At 42.7% G+C, this 25,576-nt stretch overlaps 1 protein-coding gene across 1 annotated transcript; it reads left to right on the top strand.

Annotated features, from left to right (window-relative positions):
* Positions 1–255: 255 nt before the first annotated feature.
* Positions 256–8,306, top strand: ZP4 (zona pellucida glycoprotein 4). Its single transcript, XM_050800157.1, has 12 exons — positions 256–465; positions 726–847; positions 933–1,035; positions 2,394–2,546; positions 3,342–3,529; positions 4,035–4,132; positions 5,029–5,159; positions 5,336–5,525; positions 5,597–5,747; positions 6,061–6,139; positions 7,847–7,948; positions 8,137–8,306. Exons 1-12 carry the CDS (start codon positions 291–293, stop codon positions 8,259–8,261), a joined length of 1,617 nt encoding a protein of 538 aa, XP_050656114.1. The 5' UTR covers positions 256–290; the 3' UTR covers positions 8,262–8,306.
* The last annotated feature ends 17,270 nt before the right edge of the window (positions 8,307–25,576 follow it).

Below are 25,576 nucleotides of genomic sequence, written 5' to 3'. Positions count from 1 at the left end.
GGAAGCTTGCTTGCTTTCTTTTCTGTTAGCTAAAAGTTACTACCTTTTTCTTGGGCTCTGAAGTCTGCCTGGATGGTGGTATTTAATGTGAGGCAGCTGCAGACTGTGCCCCAAAGCAAATGAGGCTAGAAGAATTACCCTTTCTAAAAGCATCCCACCTGAGTGTCACAAAGATGTGCAGCTGAAACCAAGCCTGCCTTCTGTACATAAAGGAATCTGGGCAGGCAGACCCCTGGCTCTTGGGAGAGAAGGTGGAGAGCCTGCGGCCGGTAGGAACTCCTGGTAGCATTATGCGGCTGCTGCAGTGTGTCTTGCTGTGTGTTTCATTATCTCTTGTTTTGAGTGGTCAGCATAAGCCTGAGACACCAGGTTATTCCAGTGTGCTCCATTGTGGGCTGTGGAGCTTCCAGTTTGCTGTAAACCTCAGTCAGGAGGCAACTTCTCCTCCTGTACTAATAACTTGGGGTAAGTTTGATGACTTGCCTTGCTTAGCCAAGCAATGGTGTCTCCTCTACCTTCCTGCCTTGATACTTTCCCCCTCTGAGCCTGTCGCATCTTTCTGCTAAAAGAAATAGTCTAAGTTATAACTACGTCTGATCTGAATCTGATTTCCCTCTTGTTCCTCTAATTGACAGTTGCTCCTTGGGGTTTAATGGCAAGGCTGACTGTCCTTTCTGGCACTGGAGACTGACTGCTGTCTTTTTACCTCTTCCCCACCCCTCCAGACAACCAAGGGCTGCTGCACAAGCTACAGAATGACTCTGACTGTGGCACCTGGATAAGAAACGGTCCAGGCAGCTCCGTGGTGTTGGAGGCAACCTATAGCAGCTGCTATGTCACTGAGTGGGTGAGTATGACCCAGTTGCCAGGGACACTGAGTGAAGCCCCTCATGCTACCATCCGGGCTGACTCCCAAGGGCCTGTCTCTCCAGGACTCCCACTACATCATGCCAGTTGGAGTTGAAGGAGTGGGTGTGGCTGAACACAAGATGGTTCCAGAGAGGAAGCTGCTCAAGTGTCCTATGGATCTTCTAGGTAAAGGCTGGAAGCTCTCAGGATCTGGGAGGGGTGAAAGTGCTCTTAGTCCTCTCTGACCGGTTCTGTGCAGTGACACCTGACACTAACGAAGGATCATGTCCCAACTCTCACCTCCATGGGCAATCCTTAGAATAACTACCAATTGAGATTCCTCAATGCCGAGGCACTGTGGGTGTAAGCACTTCAGGTGTTACCTTCCCTAATCCTAACCTAGTGCTGCAAACACTACTGCTGGCCAGGTGCAGTGGCTCATGCCTGTAATCACAGCACTTTATGAGGCCGAGGCAGGTGGATCACCTGAGGTCAGGAGTTCGAGTCTAGCCTGACCAACATGGAGATAATCCTGTCTTTGCTAAAAATACAAAATCAGCCAGGTGTGGTGGTGCATGCCTGCAATCCCAGCTACTCGGGAGGCTGAGGCAGGAGAATTGCTTGAACCTGGGAGGCAGAGGTTGCAGTGAGCTGAGATCATGCCATTGCACTACAGCCTGGGCAACAAGAGTGAAACTCCGTTTCCAAAAAAAAAAAAAAAAAAAAAAAAAAAAAAACCCAACCTATCTCTTGCCAGGAAGTTTGCCCAAGGGCCTATCACTGGTGAGTGAGTGAGCTGGGATTCAAAGAACTCCCAGAACCAGGAGTTTTTCACCCATGGGGAGAATGATAGGAAAGAAAACTGAAGCTAGTAAGGGAACTTGGAACAACACCTCCACGGAGATAGATGTGCACTGAGACTAGGACCCAGGTCTCCCATCCCACCAGCTGGAGGGGTATCTGATCATTTCCCTAAGGAAACAGTAGGAAGTATGATGCCTACTCAACTTCAGAAAGTCTCGCCTGACTGAGAGCCCATCCTCAAAGTCAGAACAGACTCAAACTTTCAATTCCCTCTTCTCACCTGCCTTCCTTCCCAATACATAGCCAGGATCAGCAGCACTAATAAAATGAGGACTCACAGGTCCTACCCCAGTTCTGAACCAGACCTGAACTCAAAAACAATCTTCAGATAACTCATATCCAAACTAAGACTTGAGAAATGCCTCTACAGAACAGAAGGATTGCTACTTGAAGGAGTAAGAAGCCCCTACTGCTTCTACGAATCTTGTTGGCATTCTTTTATTTTTAAAAAAAAAAAAACTGTCAGGGCACTCTTACAAGGTGACTTAATGTTGACAGCCTCCCAAGACTTAATCTACAGCATGTAACCACTCAAGACTGTATCTACAATATGGAATAGATACACCTATTTCAATCATGTACACATCTACAGGAATCCAAAGTCAATGACTTGTATCAAAATGGTATTCAAGACTAACTTTTCCATTACCTAACCTGACTTACTCTTTTTCAAAACCCAGCCCGAGATGCTCCAGATACTGACTGGTGTGACTCCATCCCAGCGCAGGACAGGCTGCCATGTGCACCTTCACCCATCTCTCGAGGAGACTGTGAGGGGCTAGGCTGCTGTTACAGCTCTGAGGAGGTGAATTCCTGCTACTACGGAAACACCGGTGAGTAATTGAGCACACCTCTGAAACCAGCTGAGGAAGTGTGCCAATTACAGTGAAATCCGGAGAGGGGTTTGCTCAGAAAGCAAACGTAAGTGATAGCAGGCTGCCATGTAGCCACGCATCCAAGAACACTGGATCCCAAAGTAACAGACCTTTCTACAGCTTCCACTGTCCGTTCTCCCCGAATCCAGATATAAAGCCAATAACACTTAGACTTGAAGGCTATGTGCCAGATAATTGCTAGTGCCAGATACTGCTAATTGACAGAAACTTAACTTTTCTCCAAGGAATAGTGACTTTGGCTGATACTCTGGGATTGTTTAGGGAGCCTCACTTCAAGGCTGTTGCTTTCTGCATGTTTCAAATCCTGTTCTGAGGTTTTCTAACATAAATTCAACCTCAGAGTATTATGGGTTCCTGCAGAAATAATCACAGCCTTTGCCACAATGGCAAAAGCCGGGATTACTTCTGCACCAACCTAATACATTGCACACTCTATTCTAAGATCTTAATCTTAACTGACAAGCAAAATGAGGTAGGAGCTACTATCCCCCCTTAAATAAAACTGAAGGAGGCGCAATACCTTGCCTGAGGTCGCACAATAAGTTGGGGAGGCAAGACTCAACCCCAGGAGGTAATTTAGAGCCTGGGTTAAACTGGGTGGCTGATCTTGCACTGAGGTCATCAGCTGGGAACACCCAACTTCTCAGTGGGATTAAAAGTGGTTAGACTTTCATCTGGTTCTCCCCTTAATGGGAGAGATGACCTGCCTTCAGCACAGCTGCTCTGTTTCAGTGACCTTGCGTTGTACCCGAGAGGGCCATTTCTCCATCGCTGTGTCTCGGAACGTGGCCTCGCCACCACTGCTCTTGGATTCTGTGCGCTTGGCCCTTAGGAATGACAGTGCGTGTAACCCTGTGATGGCAACACAAGCTTTTGTTCTGTTCCAGTTTCCATTTACTTCCTGTGGCACCACAAGACGGGTGAGCAGTTGGGCTTTGTTTCTGGCTCTGGAAGTCGGGTGGGAACGTCGTAGTGACTAGTGGGGGAGGGCTGAAATACGCTGGCCATGAAGGATACTTGTGACTACTGCTTAGTTTGGGAGAGTCTCTAGGGCAGGAGAACGCCTCATCACTGAAAAAGTTAATCTCTTCTGGGTGTTCAGCTAAGAGCATCACAGCTGTGATCTAGCTAAGAGGCTGTCATTTACCAAGCCATAGAGAAGAAACCAGCAGGGATGCTGACTGGAATTGGTAGTGCTTCAGCTGCCTCTTCTAGGTACTCAAATTCCCCTTCCAATTCCTTTGTCCTGAAATAAGGCAAAGTGATAACTTGCCAGGATGTCACTGCTATGTGTTCTCGCCTCTGCTGAAGGAATAGGAAATGTAACATACAACAGGGTAGCATTGCTGAGGACTTAGACCAGATGCGAGTCAAGCAGCGTAACGCTAACAGAAATGGTCAAGATTTCTCCATCTGTTCCTGTAGATCACTGGAGACCGAGCAGTATACGAAAATGAACTGGTGGCAACTAGGGATGTGAAAAATGGGAGCCGTGGCTCTGTCACTCGTGACAGCATCTTCAGGTAAGGGCTTGCGTAACCTGACCCTGCTTGACCAGAATGACTTCCCCTCTTCCGTAAAGTGGGCATTCTCGGGTAAGTCCTGAATCCACAAATGAGCACTCCTCAGTACTGGGAGAACCTGTCTGCTACCTTGGTTCACCAATCTCACTGCCCATTACTTAAGTCCATCTGTGTTGCTGTCTCCAACCCGACCTAAGTCTCAAGCTCACCTGGAGTTCTGCTATTTCACTTAACGATTTTTTTTCTCATTTTGGCCTTCTCCATTCTACATTTTAGCCTACGTTTCTCCATTTTACATCTTGGCCTTCTCCATTGTCCATGCTATAGCCAAAAGAATTCCTCTAAAACCTTAGGTCTATCATATCACACACCTTAAAGCCATGGAAAAAACAAAGCTTTAAGATGAACATCGGGACCCTGCATAAAACAGCTCCTACTTCATCTCCAGCCTGTTCACTCTGAACATTCTCAGTCCCTCACTCCCTGTTCCCTGATTGCAGCCTGGTTCTTTTATGGAACTCTCAAAGGGCCTCAAGCACTTCCTTGCCTCCAGACTTTGCTCTATATTGGGTGAGGCTCTCCATCTACCTCAAGTTTATTTTCTTTCACCTTCATATCAAGGTACCTCTAAGGTCTTCCCTGATCTGCTCTACAGTAGGTATCTGTTTGTCATGATGCATCTTTATTTCTGTGTGCTTATCTCCAATTCAAACATTGGTCCTACTTGCAGCTAAAATACAGCTAAAATACAGCTCCCAGCAGGGCGGGAACCACATCCATCATACTTATAAACTTGTCTAGCACTTAATGTTTTCCTTGAGTTAAAAAGAAAGGATGTGTATAACTGACACCTGCCTCTCCCACAACCAACTAGCTAAAATCTTGTTTCTCTGCAGGCTCCATGTCAGCTGCAGCTACTCAGTAAGTAGCAACTCTCTCCCAATCAAGGTCCAGGTTTTTACTCTCCCACCACCCTTTCCTGAGACCCAGCCTGGACCCCTCACTCTGGAACTTCAGATTGCCAAAGGTATGACCCCCTTGGCTGGAGTATCTGGCATATAGTCTAAATCCAGTCTTCTGGGGGCATGAAGACCCTAACTTAGTAACAAGACACTTAAGCGGCTTGGGGCTATCTAAGGGGATGAGAGTCCCTCAAGTCACTGAGAGGTTACTACTTTAAATCCTTATTTCTGCCTCTTGCAGATAAAAACTATGGCTCCTACTATGGTGTTGGTGACTACCCCGTGGTGAAGTTGCTTCGGGATCCCATCTATGTGGAGGTCTCCATCCTTCACAGAACAGACCCCTCCCTGGGGCTGCTCCTACATCAGTGTTGGGCAACACCCAGCACAGACCCACTGAGTCAGCCACAGTGGCCCATCCTGGTAAAGGGGTAAGTGGTTCTTTCATGCACCGGTGCTGAGACTCTCAAGCCCATCCTGACTGCCGGGTCTCTTGGTCTAGCTGCCCCTACATTGGAGACAACTATCAGACCCAGCTGATCCCTGTCCAGAAAGCCTTGGATCTTCCATTTCCCTCTCACTACCAGCGCTTCAGCATCTTCACCTTCAGCTTTGTGGACCCTACAGCGGAGAAACAGGCCCTCAGGGGACCGGTAGGATGTTCCCTTCCATGACCCTCACCAGGGCTCTGAACCTCCCCAACTTACAACTGTTTCCATGTCCTATGACTCTGCAGCCAAGGAAGCCCTTTAATGCTGGCTGTTGGTACTCGGAGCAACCCTTGTTACCAATCACATGAGTGGCATCTGTCAGTTGGACTCCAGTTCCTTAGTGCTATTGTGATATCAACTTGGACCATATCAATTTTCCAATAACTTCCTGAACCTCTTCCTGGGGAGACAAAGCAGGTCTAGAGACACGTAGCATGGCGATACTACAAATGATCTGAATTCTGTTGGCTCCCAGGTGCATCTGCACTGCAGTGTGTCAGTCTGCCAGCCTGCTGAGACACCATCCTGTGCGGTAACCTGTCCTGATCTCAGTCGTGAGTATCTAAGCTGATTGTATGTTAGAGGACAGACTTGGATGAATCTTGAGTCTCATGTCTAACCTTTCCTAGTCTCTAGCTAAACAACTCAAACTGAAGATTCATCTTACTAAGGCTTCTCTAATTACTTGCAGTGCCACAGAACAAAGCTGCCTAGCTTCCCAGAATCCCATGTCTAAGATAAGCTATAAATGTTTGGGTAACCCTCATCCTTAGCTTTTTCCATATGAACTTGAATTCATGCACAAACCAAGGCAGTTTGTGGCCATCTTATGTCTCATTTTAACAAGATACACCTGGATAGTAAACATGTCTATACCTGCTTGACAGGTCTGGCAATGCAGCCTAAAGATCTATAAGTAGAATGAGTGGACCTAGAATGTGGTCTCTAGTTGGTTGTGGCCAATGCTTCCAAGTCAATGTGTCTGTATGTCTACCTGATTCAACCTGTACTTATCTAGCCTCTGAGTTGGCATTCATGACCTCTGAAGCTTTAAGTCCCTTCTAGCAAAACTCATAGTAACTAAATGGTGCTTATTATGCCAAGTACAACATTAAATACTTTAACATCTCCAAAAATGCATATTATCCCTACTTCTAAAGAATGAACCACCTTAGATTAAGGTCCTACAACTGGCAAAAGGAGGAGAATTAAAACAGTTCTACACTGTTTCTTTTTTGAGACCAGTTCTTGCTCTGTCATGCAGGCTGGAATGCAATGTCATGAGTATAGTTCATGGTAGCCTCAACCTCCTGAGCTCAAGTGATCCGCCTAGTTCGGCCTCCCAAGTAACTAGGACTTATAGGCATATTCCACTATACCCAGCTTATCTTTTTTGAGAGGGAGTTTTTCTTTTTTGCCCAGGCTTGAGTACAATGGTGAGATCTTGGCTTGCTCGCAACCTCTGCCTCCCGGGTTCAAATGATTTTCCTGCCTCAGCCTCCTGAGTAGCTGGGATTATAGGCATGTGCCACAAAGTCCAGCTAATTTTGTATTTTTAGTAGAGACAGGGTTTCACCATGTTGGTCAGGCTGGTCTTGAACTCCTGACTTCAGGCGATCCACCCATCTCGGCCTCCCAATGTTGGGATTACAGTCGTGAGACACCACACCCGGCCTTTTTTTTTTTTTTTTTTTTTTTTTTTTTTTTTTTTTTTAAATAGAGATGGATCTTGCTATGTTGCTTGGGCTGTTCTCAAACTCCAGAAACATTTTTCCTCCTCACAGTCCACCTGCATGTCTTTGTTTCCCATTCTTCCACTTGCCATCTTTCTTAATACGACATGGAATACAGAAAACATAAAACTGTTTTTATATTTCAAGTGAATCAAATTGTTTTTTCATTTGAAAACCAGAACTAAACTCATTAAATTTCTCTGCACCTCAGCCTCCAAGTTCTGTTCTAGTTACCTTTGAATCACAGGGAAAGATCTCTGAATTATAAACATGTTACTGTCAAAGGACTCTGTTTAGAAAAGCATGGAAGTTCAGGGATAGTTTCTAAGCAAAGTCCTGGTGAAACTAAGGTAATGGCATCAGATACAAAATCTGAATTGTTCAAGTATGTATTAATACACTTAATGAGGTTTTTTTTAAGGCATAGAACCAAGCTTTATAGAGACTTGGCCTTGTACCAAAACATTTTCTATCCCTGCTCTATGGGTGCAAAAACTAATGAATTACTAGGTCTCATTTCTCTAACAGGAAGAAATTCAGGCACCATTTTTCAGAACACTACTGCTAGTGTTTCTAGCAAAGGCCCCATGATTCTACTCCAAGCCACTAAGGACCCTCCAGAAAAGCTCCGTAAGTATCCAAGAGGGAGGAGATCTAACTAGTGAACCAAACTACCAGTCAAACCGAATTCTTCCTTTCTACCCCTTGTGTTCTAGTCAAAAGAAATTGACTTTCCTATAGCAGAAGACTGCTAGTCTTTGTTTGGACACCAAATCATTTGGTTTTAGCATACATTAATCTACCTTTCCATCCTCCAGGTGCTCCTGTAGACTCTAAAGTTCTGTGGGTGGCAGGCCTTTCTGGGACCTTAATCCTTGGAGGCTTATTAGTATCCTACTTGGCTATCAAACAGCTGAATTGTCCAGACCAAACATGTCAATAAAACCAGACTGTACTCCCAGCCTGTGCTGAGCTTCTCATTTGAAAGGTAAAAGGTTACTTTCAGACTAGTTCATCTCTTCATGTCATTTTATCTCTTAAGCTTGGCAATATAACTCAGCATAGAATAAAAACTGATACAAAAATTTCAGACTTAGCAGAGGTCTTAGGTCAGAACACGGAATAAAATTCTTCCATAAGATCAATGAAACTAGGGTAAAACTAACTATGAATCTAGATAGCTGGTTCTCAAACTTGAGTGTGCCTCAGGATCACGGGAGGGCTGGTAGAAACAGATGACTGGTTCCATTCTCAGAGTTAGATTCAGTAAGTCTGGACAAAGGCTTAAACTCACATTTCTAACCATTTCCTAGATGATGATGATCTTCCCTGGTCTGAGCACCAGACTTAAACCAATGTCTAGAACAGTGACTAAAGGTATCTGATTATCGATTGGCCAACTGGAGGTGCCTTGATCATTAGAGACTTAGTTTTGAGCCAAACTGACAAGTTAGTTTCCTAGTCTTAAGAACTAAGACTTAAAAAAAAAAAAAAAAAAGGGGGGGGGCGTGTGGAAGGGATGTCATCACTGACTTCTCAAGGCAAATGTCCTGTTTAAGGAACTTTCTTGTAACTGATGCTGCTGGTCAGCCATGCTCTGCGGTACTCCCCATTCTCACTGAAGTTCTTAAACTAATCCTGGTTCAATCAACTTCGCCTACTTATTTTTCAGGGAATAACTTCTAAATTGACCTTTCAGCAAGCTAAAGGTGTTATACTCCTGAACAGCTGCTTTGTAATCAAGCCAACCCTACTTCAAATTGCTAATCTGGATGTAAACCCTGACCTTACAGGGATACATAGTTTTTATGCAACAAACTATCCTAGAAGCTTGATGTTAACATCTTGAGCCTCATGAAAATATCATAGTATTCATTCATCCCCTGTGTCTAGAATCTGGGACAGATACAAGTCAAATAACTTGCCCAGGGCCACTTGAGCAACAAAAGATAGACTCCAGTTCAAGTTTTAGCACTAACTTTGTACCCTTAACTCCCTATGGCACTGAAAACTCAGGTCCTCAGAAAGACTAGTTGCCAGTGGTAGGCACCGGTACAGCTTGGCAAAGGGTTGTGTTAGGCTTATGGAATGATAATGACTTGGGGAGATAATGGCTATGTTACATGCAAAGGTCTGTCTGTTGACCTGTGCTGAAGTCAGACATTTAGAGAAGAGTAGTCTCTGACTGCAGTGGGGGTAGTGTTTGGTGACTAGGTTAAACAACTCAAGTACAAATATAACTGGGTCATCAGATGAAACTTAATATTGAATATTCCAAGTTTTACTTTCCTGTTCAATCTCTGAATATACTCCCAACAAATTTTGAATGTTAAACATTAATTGGAAATACTATGTACTTCTAGATACTAGATTGTTGGGAAAACTTATAGCCAACTATTTTCCAATAGCTGAATAGTACCTGTTTTAAACTAAAATTCTAACCAAACTTCAAGTGCTCAACAGCTGCTGCTGGCAGGGAGCTATTCTAGCTAGTTGCTGTATGACTCAAGTCTACTCAATTAAAATGTATATTGGCTATATAAGCAGCATAGTAGGCATTGGCAATGAACAGGAAGGCTTCCTCAGCAACTCTGACAAATGTCAGATGATTCCAGGAAACAAAGTTGGGTAAATGGGAGAAGGGAATTGCTAAGTCTCATCTTTTTCTATGAGGAAATAGATATGGGCATAAGTTTTTAGCCTATCCCTCTAAAACAAAGCCAGTGTATAGAGTTCTCTAAATGCAACTGACCTGACAAGCCAGGAATCTGAGTTTCCAAAAGAGGAAAAAGCTTTAACACAACCTGGCATATAGGCCACTTGCCCCTCTAAGAGGAGGGTAGTGGGCCAGATGCGGTGGCTCAAGCCTGTAATCCCAGTACTTGGAGTCCGAGATGGGCAGATCACGAGGTCAGGAGATCAAGACCATCCTTGCTAACACAGTGAAACCCTGTCTACTAAATACAAACTAGCCGGGTGAGGTGGCAGGTGCTTGTAGTCCCTACTACTCTGGAGGCTGAGGCAGGAAAACGGCGTAAACCCGGGAGGCGGAGCTTGCAGGGAGCTGAGATCAGGCCACTGCACTCCAGCCTGGGCAACAGAGCAAGACTGTCTCAAAAAAAGTAACACCTGTACTAACCTATGGATACTGCAGTTAAAGAAAACCCTGGTACTTAAGCCTCTACTAAGGACTTGCCAGATTCTCTAGCAGGGTTTCTGGGACTGTTTATATTAACATAGTATGCCTTCAAAGGGAGCAAAATCTATTTCCCTTATTTTACCGTGAAACCTTTTTCAGAATACGTAATTCCACAGAGCATATTTCTGCAGATACAGTGTTACTGGTTTTCTAACAATCTTAGAAGTTAGTCTGATCAGAGAAAGTGTTGCAAGGAAAGACTTAATGTCGCTGGCCAAAATCTAGCTTGAAGTTGAGTTACTTGAGAAGTCAGTTTGAACCATTAGCTTATAGTTTAATATAGTCTCGTAGCTAAACCAGAAACTTGATTATTCCCCTCAGAGGCCCCATTAAACCTCAATTTTGGAGGCATCTAATTTTAAATAGCCTCTATCAAGTAACTTATGAGACTACTACCCCAACCTTATTCACCGTCCTCCAAATGGGTTTAACTTTAGTTAACTCATTTCTAGTTAAATTGCTAGTTCTTTCCCTTCCAACTAAATTGTTCTGATCAATCCAGAATAATGTAATTCATCCCTGTATCTTTTTTTCCTAGAGAAAAAATAACTTTATTCCTTGTGTGGCTCTTGCTAACTGATCTTGTAGGTAAGTGTTCTACACATAAGCAATATGGCAACATAGCTTCCTATTCTAATATGCTGGGGTAGCTTTCCACTGCACAGTTGTCAGCCTCAGCTTCCCCTGGTGTGTCTTGCCTGCATACTAGCTGTGTAACGGTTCTAGCTACCCTGAATTCCTTGAGGGTAGGCACCTATTTTTGGAAACAAATTCTTCCATTAGTCTAGTGTCAGCTCCTTGTCATGCTTGTCTGTGAAGCTCTGAAAGGCGGCCATATGTCTGTCTCATCTCTCTAGTTTGACACTTGAGTCCATAACAGCAGATCCTATTAGGTCAGTTTCCCTCCCTGTGTTAGCCAGGGTGTTCCTGTTCATGTCTGTCTCACAAGAAAGCTTTACCAAGTCAATGAAGAGACAGGATGTAGAATGAGAAACAGCTGCAAGCCATACATCTGATAAGGGGCTAATGTCTAAAATGTAACTCAATAAGGAACCCAAATAAAAAGGAGTAAAGGACATGAATAGGCATCTCAAGGGATATACAAATGACCAACAGATTAGTGATGCTAAGCATTCTCACTTACTAGGGAAGTGCAAATTAAAACCAATGAGATCACCTCCTGCCCATCAGAATGGCTGTTACGAAAAAGGAAAGCGTTGGTGAGGATGTAGAGATAAAGGAACGCTTGAACCCTATAGGTGGGAATGTAAATTAGTATAGCCATCACAGAAAATGTTATGGAGATTCTTCAAAAAAATAGAACTACCCCTATGAGCTAACAATCCCACTAGTGTGTACGTAGCCAAAGGAAGTGAAATTGGTAGGTTGATGAGATATCTACACTCCCATAGTCATTATAGCACTATTGACAATAGCTACTAAATCAAAGTTTCCATCAATGGATAGTTGAAGAAGGTGGTATATGTATACAATGAACTACATTCAGTCTTAAAGGAAATCTTGTCATTTGTGACATGAACTTAGAGGAAAAGGTTAAAATAAACCAGTCATAGAAAAAGTATATTTTCTCACTTAAACACATAATCTTGAATTTATAGAAGCAGAGAGTAGAATGGTAGTTACTTGTGTGCAGAGCATGAGATGGAAAGATGTTTCTCAAAGGCTACAAACTCAGGAATAAGTTCAAGGGATCTTTTGTATACCATGGTGACTACAAATTGGATTCTCATAAAATAAGTGAGGTAATTCATGTTAGTATGATTCAGCCATCCTCCAGTGTATACACATCTCAAAATGTGTTATATATAATAGTGTTAAGGCCAATTAAATTCTATAGTACATAAACAAGATTGAGAGAAGTTGAAGGTCTGCTGGTCACCAACAACTTAGGAATTGAATTCTTGAAGCATTAAGATTCTTTTCGTCACTTTCCAGGGAAATATTTATCTTGGCTTACCTTGGAAGTCTAACCTGAGAGAACTAAGGAAGCTGGCAGGTGACTGGAAACAGCATCTTGGCTTTAGCCCCCATGTATTGAAACATTTTATTGGATCCTTATTTTGGACAAAGTTCCCTTTCATATTAGGAAAGGAAGTCAGTACTCTAGTCCAACAACCAACATGGAACTTGTTTACATGGTTTGCTAACAAGAATAATGGTAGGAAACCAGAAGTTGCAGCTGATGTTATAGCAGTTATTTGGAAAGAAGCCTATTCAATGTCATGTTCCCTGCCGCTCCCATTTTCACCCAGAATATTCAGACCAGAAGAGCCGGATACTGTTGGCAGAGATGTACTCTCTGAACTCAACTTTCTCACCTCTGAAATAGAAAACTATCAATTGTTCTTAGCTATCTGGCTCTAAATTTTTGGTTCTTAGAACATTCTTAATCCCCTTCAGTTATTTTCCATGGGTCTTGATTTCCAGCTGTCCCTTGGAAACTCTACTCCCATGATTTCTAGTTCAGTTTTCATGCGGTGAATGGACAATATGCTTTTATGTCTTATACCACAGCACATTTCTGCCTTCTAAGGGCTAAATGTCAGCTACTGTTTATTAAAGATTTGATTAAGCCTTACTCCAACATCTGCAGGCCAGAGAGCAGAGATTGGATAGCTGTGCCACTTAACTGCCTCTTTCTACTTTTTCCAAGAAGTACTGCTTTTTAACCCTTGCTAATGTGAAAGACACTGGTAGACATTGCCAGAGGGAAACCACCTTCCCCTATACCTCCAAGTACCCGATCAGGTGACAAGAAATGGCCAAATCAAGTGAAATTTCTCCTTCTGAGCACAGTGGTTGGGAAGGATACTTCCATGAGACTAGTCTGTTTTTGTTTTAAAGGTGGTAGAATAATAGGCTCTCAATGATACTGGATAAAATAAGTTGTACCTGGCCAGGTGCAGTGGTTCACATTTAGCCACATGGCTGACATTTAGCTCTTAGAGGGCAGAAATGTGCTGTGGTATAAGACACAAAAGCATATTGTCCCCTCACAGCATGAAAACTGAGCAAGAAATCATGGGAGTAGAGTTTCCAAGGGACAGCTGGAAATCAAGACCCATGGAATAGAACTGAAGGGGATTAAGAATGTAATCCCAGCACTTTGGGAGGCTGAAGCGGGGTGGATCACGAGGTCAGGAGCTCAAGACCATCCTGGTTAACATGGTGAATCATTGTCTCTAATAAAATACAAAAAAATTAGCCAGGCTTGGTGGCGGGCACCTGTAGTCCCAGCTACTCAGGAGGCTGAGGCAGGGGAATCACTTGAACCCAGGAGGCGGAGGTTGCAGTGAGCCAAGATCGCACCACTGCACTCCAGCCTGGCAACAGAGCAAGACTCTGTCTCAAGGGAGAAAAAAGTTGTACCTGCCAAATTTCGTCTTTGAATCTAAATATTGGAATAAGGGGCTGGATTATAGTTATTACATGTTTACCAATTGTTATGTGATTCATCAGTTAATTTATCTGGTCTTTGTTTTGTGCTACTAGAATATCTCAGACTAGGTCGTTTATAATGGAAGGAATTTATAGGGTCCCAGTTATGGAAGCTGGGAAGTCCTAAATCAAGGTGTCAGCATCTGGTGAGGGCCGCCTTGCTGTGGAGACAGTAAGCAGCAGCCAAACTTGCCCTTTTATAATGGTACCAACCCCACCCATGAGGGTGAAGCTCTTATGGCCTAATGACCTCTTAATGGTCCTACCTCTTAGTACTGTTACAATGGCTCTTTTTTTCTTTTTTTTTTTGTCCTCTTTTTTTTTTTTTCTTTTTTGAGACAGTCTTGCTCTATTGTGCAGGCTGGAGTGTAGTGGCAAGATCTCAGTTCACTGCAACCTTTGCCTCTCAGGTTCAAGCAATTCTCCCACCTCAGCCTCCCAAGTAGCTGAGATTGCAAGTGTGCACCTCCATGCCCAGCTAATTTTTGTATATTTAGTACAGATGGGATTTCACCATGTTGGCCAGTCTGGTCTGGAACTCCTGACCTCAGATGATCCATCTGCCTCAGCCTCCCAAAATTCTAGGATTACAGGTGTGAGCCACGGTGCCCGGCCCAGCCTGACAATTAAATTTCAACAGGAGTTCTGGAAGGGACAAGCATTCAAACTATTATATCCCCTCATCAGTCTATAAGCAGTCCTCTCAGAACATTAAATTTATCTTATATGTATCAAAAACACCTAGAAGATTATTTTCAAAGAAAACAAGGGGAAAAAGTTGGGAAATGTTTGTGAAAGGATACAAAATTTCAGCTACGAAGAATAAGTTCAAGAACTTTACAACATGGTGACTGTAGTTAATAACAATGTGAAAATTGCTAAGAGTAGATTGTGTTCTCACCACAAAAAAAAAAAAAGGTGATGTATGTGTTAGCTAGCTCGACTTTGCTATTCCACAACGTATACATCTCAAAACATTGGCAGGGTGCGGTGGCTCACACCTGTAATCCCAGCACTTTAGGAGGCTGAGTTGGGTGGATCACTTGTCAGGAGTTCGAGACCAGCCTGGCCAACATGATGAAACTCCATTTCTACTAAAATACAAAACTTTTAGCTGGTCATGGTGGTGCATGCCTGTAATCCCAGCTACTCAAGCGGTTGAGGCAGGAGAATCACTTGAACTTGAGGGGCAGAGGTTGCAGTGAGCCAAGATCATGCTACTGTACTTCAGCCTGGGTGACAGAGCGAGACTCTGTCGAAAACAAAAAATGGACATGATCAGTACAACTACTTGTCAATTAAAATATGCTTTTAAAAATGTTAAAGCGGAAAGATGTTTCCACTGGCCGCCCCTCCCTCCCAGAGGGGAGGCGAATGCCCCTGACGTGGTCCTGAGACAGGCGAGGTGGGATTGTTGAGAAAGCTGGTTTTGTTGCCAGTCACCTTCACGGAAGGCTGTGCTACTCAGACCTTATGAAGTCAGACTTTCCTCCTAAAAATGCTGCTGTCCTTGTTCAGGGCAAAGGGCCTGGCACACAGCAGGAGCTCAGAACATTTGCTGAGTGAATCATACCAAACCATGACATAATTTAACCCGATTTAAAGGAGCCTAGAAAGTTGCCAGAAAATGGCTGGATTTTAAGCAGAAAGTATTTGTTCCCCAATGTAGCAATTTCTAACCAGGGAGGCCACTTAGGGCCAGCAGGCTACCCGTCTCTGTGAGTAACCCCTTCTTTGCACCCTAACTCCTGTGTCTCCAGGATGAGACCCTTGGCTCATAGAAATGAAAACTTTGTGATAACAAAGGATTGTACTTTTGCTGGAACTTCATCTTTTGATGATCAGGAAACACTCAGATTTGGGGTTTCCTGTTAACACATCCAAAACTCACTCATCCCCTGGAAGAAATATACTTGATCACAATAAAAATAAAAGTGCCATGAAGAAACATCACAAATCCAGTCTCAGCTACTCAGGAGGCTCAGGTCAGAGGATGGCTTGAGTCTGGGGGGATGGGCGGCAGAGATTGTAGTGAGCAGAGATCATGCCACTGCACTCTAGCCTAGGTAACAGTGATGAGACCCTGTCTCAAAAAAAAAAATCACAAATCCAGTTGCAGCTATAGTTAGCCTTTGTTTCTCATAATTTTTGAAATGACTTTGAGATATAACTCACATTCCATACACTTTACCCATTGAAAGTATACAATTCAACGGTCTTTAGTATATTCACAGAGTTCTGCAACCATCACCACACCAAAAGAAACCCTGTACCCACTATAAATCACTCACTAGTCCCTCCTTTCTCCAGCCCATGGCAACCACTAATTCATCTCTACAAATCTGCCTGTTCTGGACCTTTCATATAAATGAAATTGACATGCAGCTTTTTGTGATTAGCTTCTTTTACTTAGCATGTTTTCAAGCTTATATCCATGTTGCAGCAAAACTCAGCAGTTCCTTTTTATGGTTGAATATCTTCTATTTTGTTTATCCATTTACAAGATGGACAGTTGGGCTGTTCCCACCTACAGGTTGTTGGGAATCCTGCTGCTATGAACATTCATGTATAAGTTTTTGTGTAAACATGTTTTTATTTCTCCTGGGTATATACCTAAAAATAAATCTGGGCCATAAGGCAAGTCTATGTTTAACATTTTGAGGAACTTCATAACTGTTTTCCAAAGTGGCTCTGCCATTTTCTATTCTCACCAGTAATGTATGAGGGTTCCAATTTTTCTACATCTTTGCCAATACTTATATCTGTCTTTTGTCTCATGGCAAATTAGTATTTATATACTGTCTTTCAATATTAAAAAGGAATAAAGCCAATAAAAGGGCCCATGATTTTACCTACAGAAAAACGGCCAATGACCAAATTAGGAAAAAACCACAGAAAAACATGAAATCCCATTCCCAGTTCGTCTCCCCCAAGGTAACTGCTGCTCAGTTTCTTGTATGTCCAGAAACAAGCTTCATGTGTGTTTATCCTTTGGTTTACACAAAAGTAGCTCCATTCATGTTCCCCTGCACAGAGATGTCACTGTTGGTTTTACATACACACACACACACACACACACAGTATCTGTCTCTTGTTCAGGAAACCTGTAGTCTACAAAGAATAAGGACATGGTAGCTAAGGATGAAGAGGATGCCCTGTAGGAGTCCTAAGCAGTATATTTTCCTTTGTATCCTCTCACAGGGCCTAGTAAAGAATATATAGGAAAAAACACTTTTATAAAATGACTTTGTTTTGAACACAGTGGGAAGAAATAGTGTATGTGGGCCTTTTTGCCAAGCACTATAGGAAACACTAGGGGGTTGGGAGGGCTGAACCCGTGGTAAAGGGTGCTTTGAGGCCCTTGCATCATGTTCTGCATTTGGCCATTAGATCAGGCTCCAGGGTCTTGATAATGCTCTGTGTGCTGTCTTCCCTGTCTCCTTCAAAAGGTTGCTACCTGCAAGCGTGCTGTTCCTGGCATTTGCTGTTGCCCAGGAAGCTACAGAGAGGTGACAGGACGGTGCCTATGAATAAGTCCATTCATAATGAGGGCCAGGGAAGCAGCTCTCTGTCAAAGTCACAAATTCCATGAGTCAACCCTTTTTGCAATTACCATGCAGACAGTCTTAACACAATCTCTTTGAGTGACTTTTGTAAGATGACACCAAAGCCCTGAGACACCTCTCGGGGATGACTCAGTGCCCTTGACTCGGGGCCAGTCAACTTGATGTTCTGTGTTTCCTGTGATTAACTCCTTTCCTTATTTCACCCCATTGCCTTTACATTGTAAGGTTCCCCAGAATGACATTTTAGCCCTTTTGAACAAAATTTAATCTCTGATACCTCAGGAGTTGTCATCTTTGGCCACAAAAGAAAAAATTTTGAAAACTTTCATAATTGAAATACGGTAGCACAATGAGAGAACTTCCCCAGTGGAGGTCTGATGAAAAAATATCCCCGAAAATATTAACGGAAAAGTACACAGAGCACAAAGCCAGTGTTATTTAAATATTATGATTGTGATAAATATTTATTTCATGTTAATGTACTGGGTAAAATTAAAAACAATGAGGTACAGAATTAATCATGAGTCTATGTGGTGAGTTTAAGTGAAAGGTTATTCTGTAAAACAGATGGTGTTAAAAGGAAAAGATTAATTTCTGCATTTTAACCCCTAAAATGTTGACAAAGCATAAAATAATTACCGTTTGATAGTATGTGCACCATGCCAGACGCTCTGTAGGCAATTTCCATGGATTATTTTATTTGATACTCATAAATAACCCATAAAGTAACCATAAACAGTACTATTCCCACTTTTTAAAGATGGGATTTAGGTTTTTTTTTTTTTTTTTAAGCATTGATGCTAGATAGAGGAACATGGTTTTTATAAGAAACATTCAATAAATATTCCATAAATAAAGGAGTAAATGACTTATCGATGGACTATCCCAGTCCTGTGCAGGCTGACCTTGGCAACACCTCCAGTTCTACAAGTCTGAGAAACGACAGAGAAGCAATTTAAATCCCCAGTTTTCCAGGACATCACATGTATCTCCTCTCCAGATTTCAGTTATCTTTTTGCTCTATGACTTTCTACGTTCTGTGGAGCCCAGGAACCTGAGGGCACTAGTGGGTCCCTCAGGAAACCCAGTTTGATTTGAGTTTTTCTGATTCTGTGCCCTTTCCGTGGTAGCACCTGCCTCCATTCTTTTCTATTCGTATCTCTCTTGATTTTCTCCACTTTAAGTTGGAAATATCAAATGCAGTGTTCCATTTAACTCCCCCGGCTTCGTATCTCTTTTTATAGGTCCTCGCACAGGATAGGTCCATAGGAGGAAGCTGGTGGCGCTGGCATCTCAGCACCCCTGGAAGCTCAGCAGCAGAAGTTTCTCCTTTCAGCCACCTGTGGCCCAGTGTGCTTGGGTAACTGTCTCTGCTGCCTCATCTGTGTAAACTGGAATAGTCCAGCAACCTGTGGGGTAAGTCACTAATGTGACATATTATTTTGACTTTTACCTTATTACAGTTCAGCTTCTACTAAGACTTTGGGAATTTGGATTTGAGCAATTTGTCTCAAAAATAGCTCTTCTGTCACATATCAGTCCCAAGCAAGACCATCAAGACCCTTCCTCTGCTGCCCTATAACTACCTTCATCTAGCCGTTCCTTGTCTTTCTTGGCCCTTGAGTCTTCAGCTACCCACTTTAGGTTAGAACACCTTCTACTGGGTCCCAGCCACATGCGGCAAGGCCACGTGGATTATCCAGCCAATGGCCCCAGCAAGTTCCCTAGCAGCCAGCCAGCATCACCACCCAGACACATGCCAAGACAGTTGTTAAATGGAACGCTGCATTCAGGTCACTAGCTGGGAAATTCATAACCGCTCCCTTCCTTGCCTGGACCTTCTCTCTTCCTGCAACCCCTTTTCAAAATTTACTCTTTCCATAAGCCTTCCGAGTATACTTTTGGATATTGGAACAATCAAACTACATCAATAGATAGAAAAGAATTGTGACGTTTAAGTATGATATGATACATTTAATGAGCTTAGCACAGTACTTGGCACGTAAAATGCAACCAAACAGAGTTCTCCATATTGTCATCATCACCAGTGTTACCATCATCCTTATCACCAAAGGATGCTTATTAAATACATACTTATTTGCAGTGCAGAACTGAAAGTTGTAACCCACAAAATGAGCAAGATTGATGAGCTATCCAGGGCTGATCCCACCCCTCCTTTCTTGAAGAAGCATCATTTAATCAGGTAGCCACTCACCGCATACATCTGTGTTCACAGGTAAAGCTGACGCCATCCCACTTCTGGGAGAAGGCCTCTTTAGTCTGAGAGTAATCCCATCCCTCTTATTACTAGCTGGTTCTGGAGTAAGTGTGTGAGTACCCTGGCTCTGAAGATGGAGAATTCCTGCAAAGGGAATTTGGAAAAATCTTGTCACTCCTAAGAGCTATTGAGTATTCTCTCAGCTGGGCGTGGTGGCTCACACCTGTAATCCTAGCACTTTGGGGGACCAAGGTGGGCAGATCATTTGACGTCAGGAGTTCGAAACCAGCCTGGCTAACATGGTGAAACCCCATCTCTACTAAAAATCCAAAAAAAAATTTAGATGGGTGTGATTGCAGGCGCCTGTAATCCCAGCTACTCAGAGGCTGAGGCAGGAAAATCGTTTGAACCCAGGAGGCGGAGGTTGCAGTGAGCTGAGATCTCGCCATTGCACTCCAGCCTCAGCAATAAGAGCAAAATTCCATCTCAAAAAAAAAGAACTCTCTTTTCTGGCCCCAAGTATTTTTGTGTGCAGTTGTGACATCTGGAACTGCTGCATGGAGTGTGCCATGTGCCTACATTTAAAAGCATAACTAAAGATGGCGGAGTGAGGTTATAGAAAAATACTTGGTTTTGTTGACATCTTTGATCCAACAAGTCAACTTGTCTCTGGGCTTCTAGTTATACATGGTAATAAATTTCCTTGCTGTTTCATACAAGTACCCCTAGAAAGATAACTATTAAATATATAGACATAAAGTCAAAAATAGCAAAACCTGTTGAATATTTTTGGTATGCTGCATCCTATAGAAGATAAAATAATTACAGAAAAGCAGACTCACATTTACTTTTATTTACCCAAAGATATCCTTTGAGTTTATCATGGGAGGTTGACTAAGACTGATAAAGTTTTCCACCCATCTGGCAAGAATGAGGGACATGCCCCCTCATGGAAACAAAAGTGAAATTCATTGTTCAAAGATTCCTTTTCTTAACCATTCTCCAGATGTCAGTCACTGTGTGAGAGAGGCACTTAGGATCAGAACTTATAATTTAGAGAATGAAAATTTACTGAGGTAACTATAATACAAAGATAGACACAAGCAAGGTTATTGACTATGGCTGCACATGGGGACCCAGCTTGCAGGATGGGGGCTTGGGAATTTGAGAGTTAGCTTGGTGAGTGATTTGGGGTGGGAAGGGAAGAGAGAAGGATACTCTAAACTGATGTGTCCAGCAGATGTGAAAACATTTTATTAAAGCTGTGATCTGTCAACACCATGAAAATGGTTCTGGATGGGATAGACATGTTAATAGATCAGAGAGTTGAGAGAGAAGTATTTGTATGGGTGCACTTAGTATTTTTAAAGGGTGGGATTCTAAACCTGCAAAATGATGAGGAGCTTCTCTTTTTGCTTTACAGATCTCTATATTTGAATTTTTATAGCAAGCATATTCATGTATCATTTATAATTTTTAAAAGAAAATAGATATCTGTCTTTTGTAACTATAAAAGTAATATATCTGCATTAAGCATTTTAGAAAACATGGGAAAATAAAAAGACAACAAACACTACCCTTTGGTACACACCCTTCCTAACATTTTATATATATATATAAGTATATATATGTGTGTGTGTGTATATGTATATATACATATATATATCTCAGCTGGGCAGAGTGGCTCAGTGGTATATATACACATATATATATTGTCATGGTATATATACGTATATATGTGGTGTATATATACATATATGTAGATATGTGGTGTATTATAAAATATATGTATATATGTGGTGTGTATATACATATATGTGTATATATATGTGGTGTGTATATGTGATATATATACATACATATGTGTATATATGTGGTGTATATGTGTATATATGTATATATGTGTGTATATATGCATATATATGTGTGTATATATGTATATATGTGCATGTATATATGCGTGTGTGTATATATATTTATTTATTTGTTTGTTTTGAGATGGAGTTTGGTTCTTGTTGCCCAGGCTAGAGTGCAGTGGTGCAGTCTCAGTTCACTGCAACCTCCGCCTCCCGGGTTCAAGTGAATTCTCCAGCCTCAGCCTCCCGAATAACTGGGATTACAGGCATGGGCCACCACGCCCGGCTAATTTTTTGTATTTTTATTAGAGATGGGGTTTCACCATGTTGACCAGGTTAGTCTCGAACTCCTGACCTCAGATGAACCACCCACCTTGGTCTCCCAAAGTTCTGGGATTACAGGCATGAGCCACCGCACCCGGCCTATATATATATATATATATATATTTATATTTTTTTTTTAGCAAAAGATTATACTCTATGTCCTGCATATCCTGATTTCTCTTGTCAGCTGTGGTAATTTTAAAATAAGTCTGCAAATTGATGCTCTTCTCTTCAAAGGTGAGGGGCCTTATTCCCCTGGCCTGAATATGGGATAGACTTAGTGACTGGCTTCTAACCAACAAGCATGCTGGAAATAGTGGGGGATTAATGCTGAGGCTAGGTCAGAAAAAGCATATGGCTTCTGTCTGGCACTCACTTGTTCTCTCTTTTTACACCTGCCCCTGGGTCCCAGCCACATGCTGTAAAACCATGCAGGATTATTTGGTCAATGGTCCCAGCAAGTCTTGTAGCAGCCAGCCAGCATTACCACCCGGCTATGTAAGAGAATGTACCTCTAATGAATCCAGGTCCCAGATACTTCGGGATAGAGATAAGCTGTTTCTACAGTGTCCTATCTGAACTCCCAATCTGCAGAAATTGTGATAGATGATAAACAATTATTGTTTTAAGCAACTAAGTGTGGGGGTAATTTGTTGCACAGCAGCAGATAACAAAAGCACCAATATATCCCAGACATCTCAACATTAACATATGTAAATCTGCATCATCATTAAATGGTGTAGCCAACTGACATTAGCCAATCTTGCCATGTACATGCCTTAAGTTCTCTTTGGTAGAGATTGGTAGCTACAGAAAAGTTTGAGATAATGAGAGTTAGCTATTCCCCTCACGAATGAAAACAAGGTGAAATTCACACACACACATGCATACACACGCACACAAAGAGAAAGTATCACAAAAATAGTCATGTTATCTATTCCATGAGCTGGGGGAAAGCCCAACTCTAGGTCTTTCGCCATCATGCAGAAAAGCTTCACATAGCCAGTGCAGACTGTCATGGAATTCATCAGCCTGGGCACCAGGAAAGTGAATCCAGACCCAATTGGAGTGCTGTCTAAAGATGAACCTGAGTCTAAACTGGCCCCTGGATTTTGGGATGGAATCTCAAGTGTCATTGTAGTCCACAAGCCTTGCTCAATTCTTATGTTCTTTTTCAGGCAAATATAGTATTTCAAATAGTTCATTAGACCCATTCTTCAATATGACTGATTTTGCCAATAAAGACCATTCCTAAGAATCACTCCAGCCATTAGCGAAGCCTCCGCGTTTGATGAAGAGGTGAATGACAGTAGTCACACTGGGTGAGAGCTTCCTGATGACAGTGTTAGCTGACCACTCCATTGGGTTTAAATTTCAGAGGGAGCCAATGGCTATACTTAGGTATAACTTAACACACCATATATGGTGAAATATTTTACAACAAATATAGATATCCTTGCAAACAGCTACATGGCATTCCATTGCATGGCTATACCAGACTTTATTGTGCTGTCTTCATTTGGTAAACATTTATATCATGGCCAGTTTTTACAGCATGATAAACAATGTGGGGATGAACACCCTGACACAGACACTTTTATGTACTGTACTTGTTATTCCTTGAGATAAATTCCTCCAAGTGAAATTGCTGGGTCAAATGACATGTATATTGCCCAGTTTCTCAAAATGTAATACAGCAATATATGAGAAAGTTAGGTGAAGTTTTCAAAAGAAACTGTACTTCAAAACTAAAGGCAAAGGAAACCAAAAGGAAGCCCCAAACAGGAAAAGTAAAAAGATCATCATCCGAAAGACCACTAGGGTGGCTGAACAGTAGAAAGGAGAACTGTGTTTGTGATATCAGTTTGCAAAACCGGAAGAGAGTCTCTGGCATGTACTGAAGATGCTTTCTCTTTTTTTTTTTTTGAGGCGGAGTCTCGCTCTGTCGCCCAGGCTGGAGTGCAGTGGCGCGATCTCAGCTCACTGCAAGCTCCGCCTCCCGGGTTCCCGCCATTCTCCTGCCTCAGCCTCCCGAGTAGCTGGGACTACAGGCGCCGCCACCACGCCCGGCTAATTTTTTTGTATTTTTAGTGGAGATGGGGTTTCATTGTGTTAGCCAGGATGGTCTCGATCTCCTGACCTCGTGATCCGCCCGTCTCGGCCTCCCAAAGTGCTGGGATTACAGGCTTGAGCCACCGCGCCCGGCCGATGCTTTCTCTTTGAAGAGGAAAGAGCAGGTTGGCTTTTATGCCTCACGGGGTCCATATCACACAGTAGAATCATACATAGCAGATTTGGGGGAAAGCTATACATATTTATGAGGGGAGTCTTGTATATGCACACTGGGTAAACACATGTAACACCCACCTCAGTTTAGGGCAGGGTTTTAGATTAAAATGAGGTAGAATTTGGCTCTGCATCAAAAGGTGAACTATAGAACACAAAGATGACTTTCTGTGCCGTCTCTAGATCTGGCAGGAACTGGCTTCAGGTCTGCAGTTGCTTATCAGGAAAGAATGTTTGCAAGACGGTCCTCTGTCCAGTCAGAGTTGTACGAGTCTGGGTTGTAAATCAGAGTTAGGAAGTATCTGACAATTTTCCTGATAGCTCCTACTGTTAAGGAGGTTAGCAAAGTGTGTTTTTTCTTGTAGCCATAGGAATTTAGGAAGTTGCCATGCAAGCCCAGCCCTGAGACCTTAACCTGCAGGTAACTTTTGTTTCCTTAACCTTAGGATCTGTCTTCGTTAACAAAGGGACATCTGTTTTGGTGTCTCAGATCACAGAAGTCAAAGAGGTTTCAGACTCCCAATTTCTACATGTATGTTTGTTTCCCTCCCTGGTTTCACGAGAATTCCCTGACCACCCCACCCCCATCGCCTGCCCCGTCCATCCCTGTTCCTAGAGGGATCAGGTATAGGGTCCTATGGCTAATTAGTGGGATCATTTAGAATTAGGGCTTTCCCTTTGAAGTCCCACACTTCTATTATTTCTTCCTCTTTCTTCCTCAAGGAGGACTGGGAACTAATATCAGGCTTTCTCCATCCTTAGGTAAAGGTGCCCACACAGTTCCTTGAGGGGAAGTTAGCATAACAGGAGAAGGAAGACACAAGCCCTGCACTCCCAGCCAAAGACGGATGAGCCCCTTTCAGTCAGGACTCCTGGGAAGAAACAGTTTAGGTTCAGACAAGAACAGTCCAGTTCCAAGTTTTCAGTGGAGGAAAACAATTACACTCCTAAATCACCAATTAAATCTTCTTTGCACGCCTGAGACCCATTTACATAAATTTTGCCCCACTTTAAAACAAAGCAAGAACAAACTTCCAGCTAGGAAAGAACACACAGGATTCGAAAAGCAAGCCGTCTCAGGTTTCCTCAAGGCAGGATCTGGTACAAAGAGATAAGAGTGAAATCCTTTAGCCCCAACTGAGTTCCTAGGGGAAAAATTGCTTGTTTTATTCACTGTCCTACTTTAAACTGCTGGCCAATTACACCACTGGTTTAATTCATTTCCACTTAGAAAAGGAGAGAGAGAGAAGAATGCTGGTAGTGCCAAGCAGCTCCTAGACAGGATGGACAGATGGACAAGGACAGGACCAGAATGTTTTCTCATCCCTGCATCCTTAGTTGCCAGGGCAG

Source organism: Macaca thibetana, chromosome 1, assembly GCF_024542745.1.
Source record: "Macaca thibetana thibetana isolate TM-01 chromosome 1, ASM2454274v1, whole genome shotgun sequence".
Taxonomy (NCBI): Eukaryota; Metazoa; Chordata; class Mammalia; order Primates; family Cercopithecidae; genus Macaca; species Macaca thibetana.
This window is presented reverse-complemented; position numbering and strand designations above follow the sequence as displayed.

Excerpts from the sequence above, each read along its gene's own strand:
- ZP4 (XM_050800157.1), top strand. The coding sequence starts at position 291 with ATGCGGCTGCTGCAGTGTGTCTTGCTGTGTGTTTCATTATCTCTTGTT. Across the intron at positions 1,036-2,393 it reads GTGTCCTATGGATCTTCTAG|CCCGAGATGCTCCAGATACT; the intron begins GTAAAGGCTGGA and ends TTCAAAACCCAG. Across the intron at positions 5,526-5,596 it reads TGGCCCATCCTGGTAAAGGG|CTGCCCCTACATTGGAGACA; the intron begins GTAAGTGGTTCT and ends CTCTTGGTCTAG.